At 44.2% G+C, this 17,646-nt stretch overlaps 1 protein-coding gene across 6 annotated transcripts in view; it reads right to left on the bottom strand.

Annotated features, from left to right (window-relative positions):
- The window catches only part of LOC144694964 (2-oxoglutarate dehydrogenase complex component E1), a 95,867-nt gene that overhangs the window by 19,487 nt on the left and 58,734 nt on the right, over nt 1-17,646 (bottom strand). For 5 of the 6 annotated variants that reach the window (XM_078565776.1, XM_078565778.1, XM_078565779.1 and 2 more), the window contains 7 exons: nt 17,243-17,389; nt 13,092-13,182; nt 12,714-12,893; nt 10,452-10,580; nt 8,181-8,360; nt 7,033-7,185; nt 4,758-4,860 (listed from right to left, as the gene is read on the bottom strand). In XM_078565776.1, the coding sequence (XP_078421902.1) occupies nt 4,758-4,860; nt 7,033-7,185; nt 8,181-8,360; nt 10,452-10,580; nt 12,714-12,893; nt 13,092-13,182; nt 17,243-17,389 (983 nt within the window). Of the gene's footprint in view, nt 1-4,757; nt 4,861-7,032; nt 7,186-8,180; nt 8,361-10,451; nt 10,581-12,713; nt 12,894-13,091; nt 13,183-17,242; nt 17,390-17,646 lie in introns of those variants that run through there. The other variant, XM_078565780.1, reaches the window with a different exon arrangement.

Genomic DNA, 17,646 nt, shown 5'->3' with positions numbered 1-17,646 from the left:
CGAGGGGCCATAGCTGCAAACAATCAGTCTGCCTGCTGCACCAGGGCTCGGAAGTAAACAGCGCAACCTACCCCGACTGTGGCAGAGCTGACATCACCTGACATTAGGGGGAGGTGATGGCATAGTGGTATTGTCGCTGGACTAGTAATCCAGAGACCCAGGGTAATGCTCTGGGGACCTGGGTTCGAATCCCACCATGGCAGAGGTGGAATTTGAGTTTAATAAAAACCTGGAATTAAAAGTCTAATGATGACCATGAAACCATTCTTGATTGTTGTAAAAACCTGCCTGGATCACTAATGCCCTTTTGGGGAGGAAATCTGCTGTCCTTACCTGGTCTGACCTACATGCGACTCCAGACCCACAGCAATGTGGTTGACTCTTAAATACCCTCTGAAATGGCCTAGCAAGCCACTCAGTTGTAACAAGACGCTACAAAGTCACAAAAAAAAGGAGTGAAACCGGACAGGCCACCCAGCATCAACCTAGGCACCGGAAACAGCCCTGTCGACCCTAACAACATCTGGGGGCCAGTGCCAAAATTGGGAGAGCAACAGCTTGACATAGTCATTATCACGGAATCATATCTTCCAGATAATGTCCCAGACACCACCATCATCATCCCTGGGTATGTCCTATCCCACCGGCAGGACAGACCCAGCAGAGGTGGCAGCACAGTGGTATACAGTTGGGAGGGAGTTGCCCTGGGAGTTCTCAACATTGACTCTGGACCCCATGAAGTCTCATTGCATCAGGTCAAACATTAGCAAGGAAACCTCCTGCTGATTACCACGTACCACCCTCCCTCAGCTGATAAATCAGGGCTCCTCCATGTTGAACACCACTTGGAGGAAGCGTGGGTGGCAAGGGTGCAGAATGTACTCTGGATGGGGAGCTTCAATGTCCATCACCAAGAGTGGCTCGGTAGCACCACTCCTGACCAAGCTGGCTGAGTCCTAAATGACATAGCTGCTAGACTGGGTCTGCGGCAGGTGGTGAGGGAACCAACAAGAGGGGAAAACATACTTGACCTCGTCCTCACCAACCTGTCTGCTGTAGATGTGACAGCATCGGTAGGAGTGACCACTGCACAGTCAGTCATTGTGGAGACGAAGTTCTGTCTTCACATTGAGGATACTCTCCATTGTGTTGTGTGGCACTGCCACCATGCTAAATGGGATAGATTTCAAACAGATCTAGCAACTCAAGACTGGGGCATCAGAGGCGCTGTGGGCCATCAGCAGCAGCAGAATTGTACTCAAACATAATCTAACCTCATGGCCCGGCATAACCCCCACTCTACCATTACCATCAAGCCAGGGGATCAACCCTGGTTCAATGAAGAGTGCAGGAGGACATGCCAGGAGCAGCACCAGGCATACCTAAAAATGAGGTGTCAACCTGGTGAAGCTATAACAGAGGACTACTTGCGTGCCAAGCAGCATAAGCAGCAAGTGATAGAACTAAGTGATTCCACAACCGACGGATCAGATCTAAGCTCTGCAGTTCTGCCACATCCAGTCATGAATAGTGGTGGACAACTAAACAACTCACTGGAGGAGAAGGCTCCACAAATATTCCCATTCTCAATGATGGAGGAGCCCAGCACAGCAGTGCGAAAGATAAGGCTGAAGCACTCGCAACAATCTTCAGCCAGAAGTGTCAAGTGTATGATTCATCTCGGCCTCCTCCAGAGGTCCCCAGCATCACCGATGCTAGTCTCTAGCCAATTCGATTCACTCTACGTGATATCAAGAAATGGCTGAAGACACTGGATACTGCAAAGGCTATAGGCCCTGACAAGATTCCGGCAATAATACTAAAGACTTGTGCACCAGAACTTGCCGCACCCCTAGCCAAGCGGTTCCAGTGCAGCTACAACACTGGCATCTACCTGGCTACGTGGAAAATTGCCCAGGTATGTCCTGTACACAAAAAGGAGAAATCCAATCCAGCCAATTACTGCCCCATCAGTCCACTCTCGGTCATCAGTAAAGTAATGGAAGGGGTCGTCAACAGTGCTATCATACAGTGCTTGCTTAGCAATAACCTGCTCACTGAAGCCCAGTTTGGGTTCTGCCAGGGCCACTCCGCTCCTGACCTCATTACAGCCCTGGTTCAAACATGGACAAAAGAGCTGAACTCCCAAGGTGAGGTGAGGTAAGAGTGACTGCCCTTGACATCAAAGCCGCATTTGACCGAGTGTGGCATCAAGGAGCCCTAGCAAAACTGGTGTCAATGGGAATCAGGGGGAAATCTCTCCACTGGTTGGAGTCATACCTAGCACCAAGGAAGATGGTTGTGGTTGTTGGAGGTCAGTCATCTCAGCTCCAGGACATCACTGCAGGAGTTCCTCAGGGTTGTGTCCTACATCGAACCATCTTCAGCTGTTTCATCAATGACCTTCCTTCCATCATAAGGTCAGAAGTGGGGATGTTCGTTGATGATTGCACAATGTTCAGCACCATTTGCAACTCCTCAGATACTGAAGCAGTCCATGTCCAAATACAGCAAGACCTGGACAATATCCAGGCTTGGGCTGACAAGTGGCAAGTAACATTCGTACCACACAAGTGTCAGGCAATGACCATCTCCAACAAGACAGAATCCAACCATCGCCCCTTGATTTTCAATGGCATTCCCATCACTGAATCCCCCACTATCAACATTCTGTTGGTGAGGGGGGGGGGGGGGGGGCGGGTGTGTGTGTGTGTGTGTGTGTGGAGGTTACCATTGACCAGAAACTGAACTGGACTAGCCATATAAATACTGTATACAAGAGCGGGTCAAAGGCAAGGAATCGTGTGACGAGTAACTCACCTCCTGACTCCCCAAAGCCTGTCCACCATCTACCTAGATGAGTGCAGCTCCCACAACACTGAAGCAGCTGGACACCGTCTGGGACAAAGCAGCCTGCCTCAACAAACATTCACTCCCTCCGCCACTGACACACAATGGCAGCAGTGTGTAACATCTACAAGATGCACTGCAGGAATTCACCAAGGCTCGTTCCTTCACTGTCGCTGGGTCAAAATCCTGGAGCTCCCTTCCTAACAGCACTGCGGGTGTGCCTACACCACATGGACTGCAGCGGTTCAAGAAGGCAGCTCACCACCACCACCTTCTCAAGGGCAACTAAGGATGGGCAATAAATGCTGGCCCAGCCAGCGAAGACCACATCCCGTGAATGAATTTTTTTAAAAAAATGTGTCATAGCCATGGGCAGGGGCAGCTGACAAATCAGTGGACTCACCTAGACAGCCAAACCATGTACACGGTTCTGTGAGGCCCCAAATCAAGCATGTATGTAAATCCCTCAAAAATAGAACCCAAGCAAACATCAACCATTAACTTTATGCCTAAAAAATTGGTCGCAAAAATCTGACTTTTACATGGGTATATACAGTACTTCATTTCTTTTCACTTATAGCCAGGACAGGCAGGTGTGCTCCCAGCCACTGCTTTGAGGTGTGCAAGGTGGTCTGGCTGATTAACCCTCACAGCGGCAATGCAGCCACCGATGCTTTGATTTCTGAGTAGCATTGTTGTCTCCTAACACAGTGCTTTCCAAATTGGGGACTTGGAAATAAGGTGAACAGGACCCGTTGCTGCAATGGTGTGGGTCTGGCGCACGCTGCCGGTCATCCAGTTACCGAAGATGGCCCGACAGCAAAAAATGCCACATTCCAGGCAGTGTGTCGGTGATACTGCAGGCAAGCTAGTTAAACAGCAAGAGGTGGGAGGAAAGCACCCTGAAACACTCAGCAACTGTGCGAGTCAGGCAGGTGGCGAAGGCAGGCACAGTGCCAGTGCTCCTTATCGGCAGCCATCGAGCCAGACCCCACTCCAGAAAGGGAGGTGCCATGTGGTGAAGCATTCAACAGGCAACCTGTAAGGCAGAATGGAGTATAGGAATCTTCACAATCAATGTTCACTATATGGTACAGCCCTGGGAAAACTTCATGCAAGTACTTTTAACGCCGCAATGAGGGCCGTTACATTTAGAAACGTTTATAGTATCATAATTCAGATGGAGGCAGTTTTGTGATTATTAACCCATTTAAAAAGGGGTCCTTCAACCAAAAAAGAATCACTATCCTCGTACACAAACTCTGTGCAGCCAATGGCAGTATTATTCGCATTCATTGCACAGCACCAGAGATCTGGTTACACCAAAGCATGCAGATGCAAGAGATGATCTGCTGAAGAGCTCCCAGTTGCAGCAGAAAGGGATCGGGGTACTTCATTTCAGAAGCTGGTCTTCACAGAGCTCACTCTCGCGAGGCCAAACTGAAATAGAAACACTCTCCTGCATCCCGGCTATTCCACTAAAAATCACGCAAAATTGGATTGGAGGTCTTGTCACAAATGCTACATTGAACGGCACACAGGCATTCCCAGCTTATCCACAGCTTCAAGGCGACTTCTTTCCTCGTGACACATTTTAAGCACAATTAATAGGTGCAACTTGAAAGATGTGCAACCTGTAAAACAGCTACCCAATCCAGTGATTATTTAATTGCTAGTGTGACTCTGCCTTCTACGACCAAACAAACCTCCCAACTCAGCAGCTCAGCTTAGCCAAGCCAGGAAGACGCACACATTCGCATCATCTTCTCTGACTATAACTGGGCAGCAAAGTGGCAGCACCGTTTCATACTTCCGTTTGAATTATACTGAATGTGGCCCCAGAAACCTTGTCCTCTCTGGGCTTAGGCCTTCTCTGGAGTCCTTGCATCGCCCGCCAAAATACTTACCAGGCCATGGTGAGTCGAGCCAGTGTTTGATGTGCATGATTTTCTCATCTTTCGATCGGGCGTATGCCTCCTCACATATTTTATCGTATTTCGACATTTCTGCCTACACAACCCAAAAACAGAAAAGGAAAAGACATCTTCAGAAGTAGGAATTATAACTAAAGCGCCAACTGTGCACACACACTAGGGCCATCAACATCTTAAACAGATAGCTGTGGTGACACAGGCAGGAGCTCGGAGTTCTTTTTAAAGGGTTACAGCTCAACCTTAAACTAGATCAGTGGCTCTGAAAGTGGGGTCCCCAAACCACTGGTGGTCTGTGAGGGTCCTGCCAGGTGGTCTGGTCCAAAATGCAAGTCATGTACGCAACATCACGGGTGAGGCCATAATAAAGCAGGCATAAACTCTCCTTTCCACCACTCACATGACATCAGACCAGCTCCCATGTGTGCAGCATGAGCAACAACCCAATGTAGTTTTACAAGCAAGATTTACGTCACCGTTAATTTGTCTAATAAGGTAATTTGTCTGTAAGGTAGGTATTCGTTTCTCAGAAGGTTAGTGAGATGATCTGATAACATATTAGAACATTGCTGAAGCTTTTTGCCTTGCATTCAACAGGACAAACACAAGAATACCAAATTTCAAACAATCACAATTTATACTACAGGAGAAAAGGGTGCTGATTGCTTGGCAAGTCGATTCTGATTGGCCGAAGACTTGCCATGGGGAAAACAATAGGGAAACTATAGGTTCCCCAAGCTCCTGGTAATTCAAAAAAAGGCACAAGACTTGAACACGTTCCTTTTGTTTGCAGAGGATGGGTTCCTGCACGTGAATGGATGTTGCTTTGAACAAATGTAAATGAGTCATGTTATGAGTTTGACTAATTATCTTAATTTGGTTGTTGGTGAATTAGTGCACCATTGCTTTAAATAACATTCACTTGTACTATTACTGCTTATAATCTGAAAGGTCTATATTTTTGTTTCTGGCATTAATGAATTATTTACTTATGATATTTAATAGAAAAAAATAATGCACGTTTGTTTATTACATTTAGCCAAGTAAAAGCAGCAAAATATTTATCGTTTCTGAAAGTTCCCATTAATTCTGATGATTTTTTTTGCAGTGTTAAGTGAAAGTGGGTGGGGGGGTAAAACTGGTAGATAGGTGGGACAAAAGACCCTGTGCGTATCCACGAACAAAAAAGGTTCAAGAACCACAGATCTAGATAACTCCCCCAGATGCCAAATAAAGGACATTTTGCTGTGCATTGGCAGTGATCTATTCTCAGGTGTTGTGTTCGTCAATGAACTCAGCTCCCAACAGACGGATCTCGTGATGACACCAAAGATGAACTTCCCAGATTTGCCAAGGTACTTTACATGGAGGGAAACCAGTCGTTCAAGATCTTTGGAAAGAAATTGTATGATTTGCTCTTGGGGCGTTGCTGGCAATGTCATCTACAGACCGCTTGCTGGGGAAGTTAAGAGTCAACCATATTAATGTGAGACTGGAGTCATATTTAAGCTAGATGGATTGAGGACAGGTTTCCTTCACCAATGGGTAATAGTGAACCAGTTGCGTTTTTACACAATTGCCTTGAGCGTTATGGTCACCTTTTTACTGATATGAGCTTTTTATTTCCAGATATTTTTAAAACTGAATGCTAGTTTTCAAACTGTCATGATGGGATTTGAACTCTCACTAGAGTATTACATCCAGTTCTGGTCACCACACTTTAGAACGGACATGAGGGTCCTTGAGAGGGTGCGGAGGAGATTTACCAGAATGGTTCCAGGGATGAGGGACTTTAGCTACAAGGTTAGGTCGGAGAAGCTGGGGTTGTTCTCCTTGGAGTAAAGGAGATTGAGCGGGGATTTGATAGAGGTGGACAAGCTTCTGACAGGTTTGGATAAGGTATTCCCACTATCTGACTGTACAAGGACTAGGGGGACACACATTTAAGATTTTGGCTGAGGTACAGAGTGGGGGGTGATGTAAGGAAGAACTTTTTTTTTTTACACACAGTGAGTGATAACAACCTGGAACTTACTTATGGGGGTGGTGGAAGTGGAGACGATGAATGATTTAAAAAGGAAATTGGACGGGCACTTGAGGGAAGTAAACTTGCAGGGCTACAGGGCAGAACGGGGGAGGAATGGGACTCGCGTTCTCTGGATTATTAGTCCAGTGCATCAGCACAACATTACCGTAAGTAACCCTACAGGATTCAACATTCAAAGCTGAAAAACTAAAAAGAACTCCAAACCTCAAACTCTTGCTGAGTCACAACGCCCTCAGACATCAGCTTCTCGGCATACTTCTTCAGCACGGCTTTCTGTTTCTTGATCTGCTTGTACATCAGCGGCTGAGTGAACATTGGTTCATCCATCTCATTGTGGCCATTGCGCCGATAACAGACCTTTAAATACACAGCTAGTGGGTTCAGGTTTCCCATCAGAAAATGACACTCTGTCAAACATCCGTCGTCACTCCTCTGGCATCCTCCCTCCCACGGTTAATCTCTCCTTACTGAATAGCTCCCCCAGGGCTATAATCACACAACAATATGCCACATCTGGAACACTAGTTTTGGTCTCCACATTTAAGGAAGGAGGAAATACAGCAAAGGTTCACTAAGTTGGTCCCTGGGATTGGGGGGGTGGTGGGGGGCTTGTCCTATGATGAGTGGCCGAGTAAATTGGACTTATACTCTCTGGAGTTTCTGAGAGATCTCATTGAAGCATACAAGAGATTCTGAAGGAACTTGACAGGGTAGAGATAGATTCCTTGACCAGCGGAAAGAAAGACACGGGGGCAAAGTCTCAGAATAAGGGGCCAACCATTTAGGGCTGGGATGAGGAGAAATTTATTCACTCAGAGGGTTGTGAATCTTTGGAATTCTCTACCCCAGAAGGTTGTGGGCACTCCATCGTTGAATACATTTAAAGAGATGGACAGATTTTTGGTCTCTCAGGGAATCGATGTTCCCAGGGACATGGGAAGTGGGCAGGAAAGTGGAGTTGATTGTATAGAACGGCAGAGCAGGGTGGAGGAGCCATATGGTCTACTCCTGCTCCTATTTCTTGTGTTACGTTGTAACACTGTTACAATTGGTCAATGGGACACAGATTGAAAATTAATTTCTCAACGTTCTGAATACTTGAAAACAGGAATGTGCGGCAGAATTTACCAGTTGGTGGGTTTGCAGGTGGGGGGCGGAGGGGGGGGGGGTCCTGTAAAATATCCTGGGTGGCCTTCATGCAGCCCTCCTACTCCCCCCCACAATTTTATGGGGTATCTACATTCTATTACAACCAGAGTAAAAATTGAGGCTAGTTATCCATTTCCTGTCCCACGGACAAACGCGTTAGGGAGCAGAAAAGCAGTTTGCCCCTCCACCGATCAGTTACCTACCAAATCAATCACTACATCCTTATGGAAAGTGTTCCTCCACTCGGCAGCCACATTACACACATACATCACCGCCTCTGGGTCATCTCCGTTCACGTGGAAAATAGGAGCGTTCACCACACGGGCCACGTCAGTCGGGTATGGAGAAGAGCGGGCTACTCGTGGATCAGTCGTAAACCCAATCTAACAAGACAACAAAACCATCAGATGCAGAATCTAATAATGGGCCATCTGGCCGCGTAAGGCATGCTTAGGTAATAATTAACTTCGATTTTGATATTTCAATATGCAATTACCCTCCTGATCGCCTTTTCCTCAGGAACATTTCCTTCTGAACCAATGGTTCAAGGTCAACAGGTCAAGGGTCACAATCACAGCCCATGTCATTATGGCTTTCAAGACAGAATTGGATCATTATCTGAAGTGAAAAATTTTACAGGGCTATGAGGAAAAGGCAGGGAAACGGGGCTAGCTGAGCAGCATTAAAAACAGCTGGCACAGACATGATGGGCCGAATGTAACCATTCTGATTCCATTCCATCACGGAAAAGAGAGACATGTTGCTGAAGCTTTTTGTCTTGCACTCCTCAGGACAAATGCAAAAATGCCAAATTTCAAATGATAACGATTCATGCTATAGGAGAAAAGGGTGATGATTGGTTGGCAAGTCAACTCTGATTGGCCGAGGTGTTGCCGTGGGGAAAGCGACAGGGAACTAAAAGCTCCTGGGTAATTCAAGAAGGGCGTGGACATATTCCTTTTGCTTGCAGAGAATGAGTCCCTGTGTATGAATGTGTGTCACTTTTAGCAAGTGTAAATGAGCCATGCTATGATTGTGACTGATTTTCTTAAATTGGTTGTTAGTGTAGCTATTAGTGCACTAAGGATTGTTCAGTAAGTGTTCTTCAATCACTGAAACATATCTAACGGCAGACGTTTTGTTTTGGATTTTGCAAGCACAGGCTGTACCCTGCCTATTATGAACAAGCGAAGGAACGTACTGTTTGATTCGATCAGTCAATCGTACGTACGTATGGCCTATGTACTTGGCATTGCACCTTATCTCCTACCCATGCGCTCTCAGAAATCAGAGCAATGGGATACAGATTTGCGCCAACGAATCCCCCATTCAATAAGCCCCTGATTCAAATCATGCTACTGTGGGCATTTGTCCTTTGAAAACCAGGCAATTCTTCACAGACAATAAGTAAATTATCTTCTCTTCGCTAATGTAAATTCACTAATACTGTAAACGGAGGCGAATACACAACTGGACAGCTGACAGTTCAAGGAAATAGTTCGAATTAAGTAGAATTATTTCATTTGCTGCATGGAAGCTGGACTAACCCAACTCCCTAACAACAGGCCCTCACCTTGATTTTCCTGGATAGAGTGCAGGATCCCAGCTCAGTCAGCATCCCACAGACATGCAGACAGTGAATGGAGGTCTGAATACACATTCAGCAGCAGGGCCACAGATAAAAAAGGACAGCTACAAATGGCCACATTATGAGAAGCCTTAGTGTAAATATTGGCTGAGGCTGGGGGTTACTCAGATTCTAGTGGTTTAGCCTTTTAGACTCTTAATGGTGCATTTTAGAACAGAGCACAATTGAGAACATCTTCAAAGCAGTACACCGTTTACCCAGAGATAAAAACAAAATAAAATCCCCGTTTCTTCCCCCTCCCTTTTGTTTTTTTTTCAATAATTTATATAGATTTTTCTTTTCCCACCTATTTCCATTATTTTTAAATCTACAACTAATACCTTGTCAGTCTTTCCACCCCACCCCCACTAGAGCTGTACCTTGAGTGTCCTGCCAACCATTCTTAATTAGCACTTTTCTTAGATAATATCACCACCTTCAACACCTCTTTGATCCTTTTGTCTGTGACATCTTTTGATTATCTGCTCCTATCACTGCTTGCCTGTCCCTACAACCACCCCACCCTCAACTTCTCTCTCCCCCGCCCCCCACCTTAAACCAGCTTATATTTCACCCCTCTCCTAACTATACTCAGTTCTGTTGAAGGGTCATGTGGACTCGAAACGTCGACTCTTTTCTTCTCCACCGATGCTGCCAGACCTGCTGAGTTTTTCCAGGTAATTCTGTTTTGTTTTACACCGTTTACCCAGTTTGTTCTAGAGAAGAACACATTTTCACTCGTTTGTCAATTCCGACTTGCGTTCACCAAGTGACTATTTTCCATCTCTACTCTATTAGGGGCAGTCAGAGAGTATGCAACTCGTTCAGCTACAAAGAATTACTGTACCTGGTTATTCACCACCACGTGAATTGTTCCGTGAGTCGTATATGATGGGAGGTCACTCAAGTGGAAGGTTTCATAGACAATTCCCTGTCCTGCAAAGGCTGCGTCGCCATGCAGAAGGATGGACATTACCTGGAACAATCACACGTCAAGATTTAATCTGTGAACATCTCCTGCATCAGATTTTATCGCAAATGAACTGATTACTGATTCAGGGTTTCCTCCCACTACTTTTGACAAGTTCAAGCCTCCCGCATACTGAAACTTAATTTTTTAAAAGCGTGGCATATGGGATGGGTTTTACTGGACAACAATTTATCCTTATTCCACTGGGATATGCACAGGATTAATATGGGATGTCACTAGACGCTACAAATCTCTCCAAAAAACGGGGGATAAAAACACATGGACGGATGATGTCGCTCAAGCTGTTCATTGACTGGTATTTAGAGCACAATATTTAGACAAAACTGAAAATCAGCAGACAAAAATAATGTAATTGTTTCTCATTTATACAAAACAATTGATTGGTCGTACAGAACTTGAATCTCGATGGAGAGAGAAACTTGTTGCCAAAGCTTTTCGTCTTGCACTGATCAGGACAAACACAAGAATACCAAATTTCAAACAATCACAACAATTTATACGACAGGAGAAACGGGTGCTGATTAGTTGGCAAGTTAACTCTGATTGGCTGAAGCATTACCATAGAGAAAGCAATAAGGAACTATAGGCTCCCAAGCTCCCGGGTAATTCTAAAAAAGATAAAATCAAAGATAATCAGTTGAGCTCGTAACGTGGCTCATTTATGCTTGCTAGAAGTGACATACATTCATACGCAGTGACCCATTCTCTGAAAACAAAAGGAATATGTTCAAGCCTTGGGCCTTTTTTGAATTACCCAGGAGCTTAGGGAGCCTATAGTCCCTCATTGTTTTCTCCATGGCAACGCCACAGCTAATCAGAGCTGACTGGCTAATCAATCTGCACCCTTTTCTCCTGTAGCATAAACTGCTGCAATTGTTTGAAATTTGGCATTCGAGCATTTGTCCTGATGAGTGCAAGACAAAAAGCTTTGGCAACATGTCTCCCTTTTCAGCAAGATTTCTTATTGTTCTTAAAACTGTTTGGAAGTGGCAACAGTTTCAGAGTGTTTGCATCGACCAGTGATTTTTTACGGGGTACACGCCTTGGCTTCCCTGGAGTCCACCAGTGACTTAGAAGTGAAATAAAGAGTCATTGTTACTCCCGATCTGAGCTGCCTCTGGGTACAGATATGCTAATCAAATCAGAGTTCAAAAGATCCAAGGCTCCGTCAAAGGTACTCGCCCCAAATATTTTGCACAGCTCCAGGACAAACTGACCTGCAGCAGTGCCACTAAAAGGACACCCCACTTCACAATTAAATGGCCGATAAAACAATTAAACCAAGAGGACTGTTTTATAAGCAATCACTATCAAAAGAGATGGGATACCCTCCAAGTATTGATTGCAGACAGGCAACAGTTATATGATATTCAGGCTTTCACGTCATAAGAACATATGAAATAGGAAGCGACAGCGACCATTTGGCCTGTCGAGCTTGCTCCGTCATTCAATATGATCATGGCTGATATTCTACCACCTCCACAACCTTTAATTGCAAAACTCTATCGATCTCAGTCTTGAATGTGCTCAATGAACATCCACAATCCTCTAGGGTGGAGAATTCCGAAGATTCACAATCATTTGAGTGAAGACATTTCTCATCTCAATCCTAAATGGCCAACTCCCTATCCACGTTAAAAAGGAAAGGCACAGCAGCAGCCATCGGTGCAATTTTAAAAATCCACGCCACACACTCGAGTTTCTTGTCCTTACGCCGTTAAAAATAATTAATGGCGTCAACATTTCAAAGATATTTGTCCTAGCAGGTGACGCAGTGGACATAATGTCACATGAAAACGTGAAACTCATCTTTGGAACAACCTAGAAGAGGAAAAAAAATACACCCTTTAAAAAAAAAAGACAAGGAGGACATCAAAAATATATGCAAAATGCCCCAACGCTCACAGGACATGTACAGCAGAGGCAAGATACAGTAAAGATTCCTCTACCAAGCTCCAGTTCCAACATTTAAGAAGCAACTTCTGTTGTACCAGTGTGACATCTTCTCCCTCCCACTTATCAGTTTCCTCTGCGGGGATATGTCTGCTTGTCTTCAGGGAAATAATGGTTTGCACAACAGGAAGATACTAATATAGGAGCTGATAGTTCATACCGTACCTTCTTTCCTTCTGTGTCACTGAGGTAAAACTGTTCCGCTTTGGTCTTTCCTTGTACAACAGGATCGACAGCCTCCAGATGCGATGGGTTGGCCACCAGAGAGAGAGTTATATTTCTGTTTGTTACACGATTGATCCGCCGATGGTACATACCTAAATGGTACTTCACATCACCAGTGCCCTGTTGACAAAGAACAGCATGGGGTGCGGTGACACACAAGCAACATAAAGCTTTGGTAAATACCCACAGCTCCATTTGCGTCTAGCAAAGGAGTGAAGCCAGTATAAAAACAGCCTAAAAACTCAACAGTGCACTGCACAGAAATGTCATCCTCTAACACTGCACATTGACAAACACATGTCCACCCAGAACACTCACCTCATCTGCAGCTTCCAATTTCGAGTCAAACTGACAGAATATCTGCTCCAGTTCCTTCCTGATGACATTAGCCAACACATTTAGACGGCCTCTACACGGGATGAAGAAACGCATTAAACCAAATGGCTACCACGCACAGAAAAGTCCAGGCAAAGATTTGCAGTCGGATGATGCTCTAAGCCCGCAGTTCTCAAACAGGCGGTCCACAAAATTACATTAAACCAAAAGTAACCAGGACCAACTGGGTTTAAGGAACGGTCAACTTTGAAAAAAGTTGCCAATTGAAGCTGTGTTCGAATGAGATGTTTTTGTTTCGGGGACAACCATCCAAGGTGCCATTGTCATGACTTGGATCTCACCACCGACTCAGGACCACCCGTCACTGCTTAAGATGCTGTGTTCTTCGACTAGGCAAGGTTTCAGCGAAGTGATATGGCAATGTTAACAGAGTCTGTCGCCTCCTTCATTGCTGCACCGTCACCCAAGGAGATGCAGAAAGCTGATAATCTAGTCTCAGACCATCCTTCAGCCACTTTCCCAGTGCTCTGAAGGGCCACTGCTTGACTAGACTGAGTAAATCAAGTTCTCTTTTTAATTAACGAAGGATTTTTCTAGGGAACGTTAGGAAATAGAGATAGTTTAAGGAAGTTATATTTGTATTTGTGGGTGTTAGGAATGAGTTTTAGCTTTAAAGTTTGATTTTGATTTGTATTTGTGTTAAGAAAAAGTCAAGTTGAGTTTTAGTTTCACTTTAAAAGGTGCCTGCATCTCTATAATGAGTTTTATGGCTCCTAAAGAGAAATTAAGCAAACAAGAGTAGAAAAAAAAAAGTGCTGTTGCCTAGCAACAGTGGTCCAGAGAGGGGCCCACACACTACACACACACACAGAAAAATTAAAGAAACTGCAGTTTTGAGTTCAGTTTGAAGACAGCTACCAAGCAGAAGCAACCTAGAGGGAACAGGTAGCCAATTCCAAGCTAAAGTTGGTTGAAAGTAGTTTCCAGGGAGAGACTGCAGCAAACGGAACAGATAGCAAGTCTCAAGCTAAAGAAGAAAGTCCCCAAATCCAGGGGAGTGGGGCAGGAGAAAGTCCCAGGAAGACCTTCTAGATAAAGCAAGGACAGGAATCTGGAAAAGGTCCTGTTAAGTGAAGTTAACAGTGAGGAGCAGAGAAAGGCACCAAGCTTAAAGAGATAAAGGCTTGTGAGAAGCCAGAAGGTCCAAAGAGACAACTGAAGGTCTATAACTCTTTGCTATGGGCATATGAAGCAGTGGTGTACTATTGCCAGCTGAGTCAGCAGAGAGAGTGCATGGAGGAAAGCTTGAACGCATGTGGTGATCCAGGGGGAGGAACATTGGGAGGAGAGTTCAAAACTCTGGAGGTGAACCCTTGCAGAAGGCGTCTGAGAGAAAGCATCGGTTTGGGAGGAGATTCCAAGGCGAGTTCTTGGAGAATGGAGATTGGAAACCCTCGTGTGAAAGATGAGGTGCAGAGACACCAGTTGGTGCTCAGTGTGACAAGCGTCTGGGGGAGTTGGTGAGAGATCCATAGCATCTGGTTGAGGTGGCATCTGTCACTTGGTATCAGTGTGGGTGTCTGACCACAGGTCACCTATTGGTTTGTATGGACTGTGTACTTACTGTGAACATTAGCGTATAAAATAGCTTTTGTAACTTGTGTTATCCTTACAACTATATCTGTAAAGGTATGGTTGTGGGTGAAAGACTAATGTAACATAGTTCATCTTTTCTTGTTAAAAGAATGTTTTATTCTTTTTTAAAAAAGTTAATTTGCTGACTCTGGTGACTCTCCATGTATCTTAACAAACAAATTAAAAGTTAAGATCTATGAAGCTGGGTTCCACTCTGGGATCAGGCTTGTACAGTGGTAACCTCAGCTGGGATCATAACAGGAACCACGTTCTGCAACTCCAGCTATTTATCTCAGAAAAACTAGAGAAGCTGGCTTTTTATTTAAGATGATTTACATTGCCCAATATCCCACCAAGGTTAGATAGGCTATGCAGTGAGAGGCAGGCACACATTTTAACAACTACAGTTCTAAAGTGGGAAGGGGGTAAGGGCAAGCCAATCAATCAATCAACTTAAATACAAACATCTCATTCAAACAGTTTCAATTGGCAACCTTTTTCAAAGTTGACCATGACTTAAACCCAGTTGGTCCTGGTTGCTTTTGGCTGGCATTTTAACAACCAATTGTGTTCAAGTCTAGAACAGATCGTTTCCACTGACAAGAGAAAAGCAGTGCCATTACACTGGAGTATTGTTCATAGAAAAGAATACCATAATACTATGTTCATAATTATAACTGCTATTTTCCACTAGATGAAGAGCTAGACAATCTTAATAACTTGCAAAATTATATATTGGTTAATACATTATTAAAATTCCCTTATTAACAGTTTTATAAATTTATTTACCAATTAAAACCCAAGTCAAAATTATGATACAAGGACCTATGGCCATTCTACAAAAGCAGCCAGAAATATCAGAGTCTCAAAAAAACCCAAAAAACATACCAGAAATCATCTAAGGGTTGAAAGTAGTGTTTGATAAATGGATCCCAAGCCAGAGGGTGAAATTTGAAACCAGACACAAATTATAATTTATATTGTATTTGTCACTGAATATTACGACTCGGGTGCTTTTACAGAGGGAGCTCCAGATATGTGGTGGAAGTAGGAAATAAGTTAGGGAAGCAATCAATGGTTTAGATTTTGTTAAGTTTTTAAAGAGAGTGGCTAGCAGACATCAATTTTCAAAAAATTTGAAAAGTATAGGAGAGGATGCATAATTTGTGATTCTCCATAGAAAATTATTTCTATGAAGAATAAGATCAATTATTAAATGATGTGAATGCCTTTAACAGGGGTACAAGGGCAGCATGATGGCACTGAGCCCTGATGTGCTGATGATCAGGGTCGCAGGCTGAAGTATGACACTAAATTGTGCGTGGAGGGGGCTGGGGGGGGCGTGGATGAGGGGGAAGGGGAATAGTCAATACTGAACAGGACTGCAATAATTTATAGGATATTCATAAATTTGCAAATTGGGCAAATAATTAGCAAATGAAGCCCAATACAGGTAAATGTGAGGTAGTACATTTTGGTAGGAAGAATAGGGAGATCACTTATTCACTTATTACTTGGAAGGTGCAAATCTCAGTGGGGCAGAGTAACAAAGGGATCTCTGTCTAAAAATACATCAATTACTAAAAACAGTGCCACAGGTTAGCAAGGTCATCATAAAAAAAAAACTAGGCTTTATTTCTAGAAGGATAGAATTGGAAAGTAGGGAAGCTATGCTAAACCTGTATCGAACCTTATGAACGCTGCCTGCATTTCTGGTCACCATATTATACAAAGGAGAGGGTGCAGGGAAGATTTACAAGGATGATTCCAGAAATGCGTGGGGTTACAAATCAGGAAAGGATTGACAGGCTGGGTCTCTTTTCTCTTGAAAAAAGGGAGCTCAGGGGGTGACCTAATCAAGGTCTTTAAAATTCTGAAAGGTTTTCGATCGAGTGGACAGAGAGAGAATGTTTCCTCTTGTGGGGAAGAGCAGAACTAAAGGCCATCAATATAAGATAGTCACCAAGAAATCCAATAGGGAATTCAGGAGAAACTTCTTTACCCAGAGTGGTGAGAATGTGGAACTCACTACCACAGGGAGTGGTTGAAGTGAATAGTATCGATGTATTTAAGGGGAAACTAGACAAGCATATGAGGAGAAGGGAATAGAGGGTTAGGATAGATGAGGAAAGATGGGAGGAGGTTTGAGTGGAGCATAAATGCCAGCCTGGACTGGTTGGGCCGTATGGCCTGTTTCTGTGCTGTGTATCCGAGGTATGTAATCCTTTTTACGTAGGTAGAGTCAAGCCTTGTTTCACTCAATTCCCAAAGTGAGCTGCATTAACAAAAAGTGGAGAAGAGATACAACTGGTCATTCTCCCCCAGCTACAGCTCGACAATAAGTTTAAGTGCCCAATGTGCTGGAGGTACAGGCCAGATAGATAAAGAAAAAGGAGCAAAAATAGGAAAATAAAGCTTGAGTTTTCTTCTCCTATATGCTGTTGGAGTGACTAGCTCCCAGAAACAGTAAGTACTTCCCCGCTACCCTTTGGCATTACCTGTGAGGCATGCCCATGATGACATTGTCGACACCATTTTCACTGGATTTGTCGATGATGGTTTTCAGTGCTGGGATCAGCACCTCACAGCCTTCCAAGCCAAAGCGCTTCTCAGAGGACCACTTCCTCTGCAGAAACTCCTCAAACCTGGGAGAAAAAAAAATCAAAAGGCAAGAGAGTGAGGCACAACAATCACGATTATAAAAATTCAAAACATCAAAGTGTGAATCAATTTAAAGCTATGCAAACTGGTTTCTTAAAACTGCGCAACCAGACATAGCTGCATAGACATAAGTCAAATAAACCTGATTATCTCCTCCCAGTACCATTGCAGTCTGTGCTGATTACTGAAATTATGGCTAAGTAAGTAATAGCATTTATAATAGGCCTTAATCTAGACGGGT

Source organism: Cetorhinus maximus, chromosome 20 (genome assembly GCF_964194155.1).
Source record: "Cetorhinus maximus chromosome 20, sCetMax3.hap1.1, whole genome shotgun sequence".
Taxonomy (NCBI): domain Eukaryota; kingdom Metazoa; phylum Chordata; class Chondrichthyes; order Lamniformes; family Cetorhinidae; genus Cetorhinus; species Cetorhinus maximus.
The sequence above is the reverse complement of the archived record's forward strand: the minus strand, read 5'-3'. Positions and strand labels throughout refer to the sequence as shown.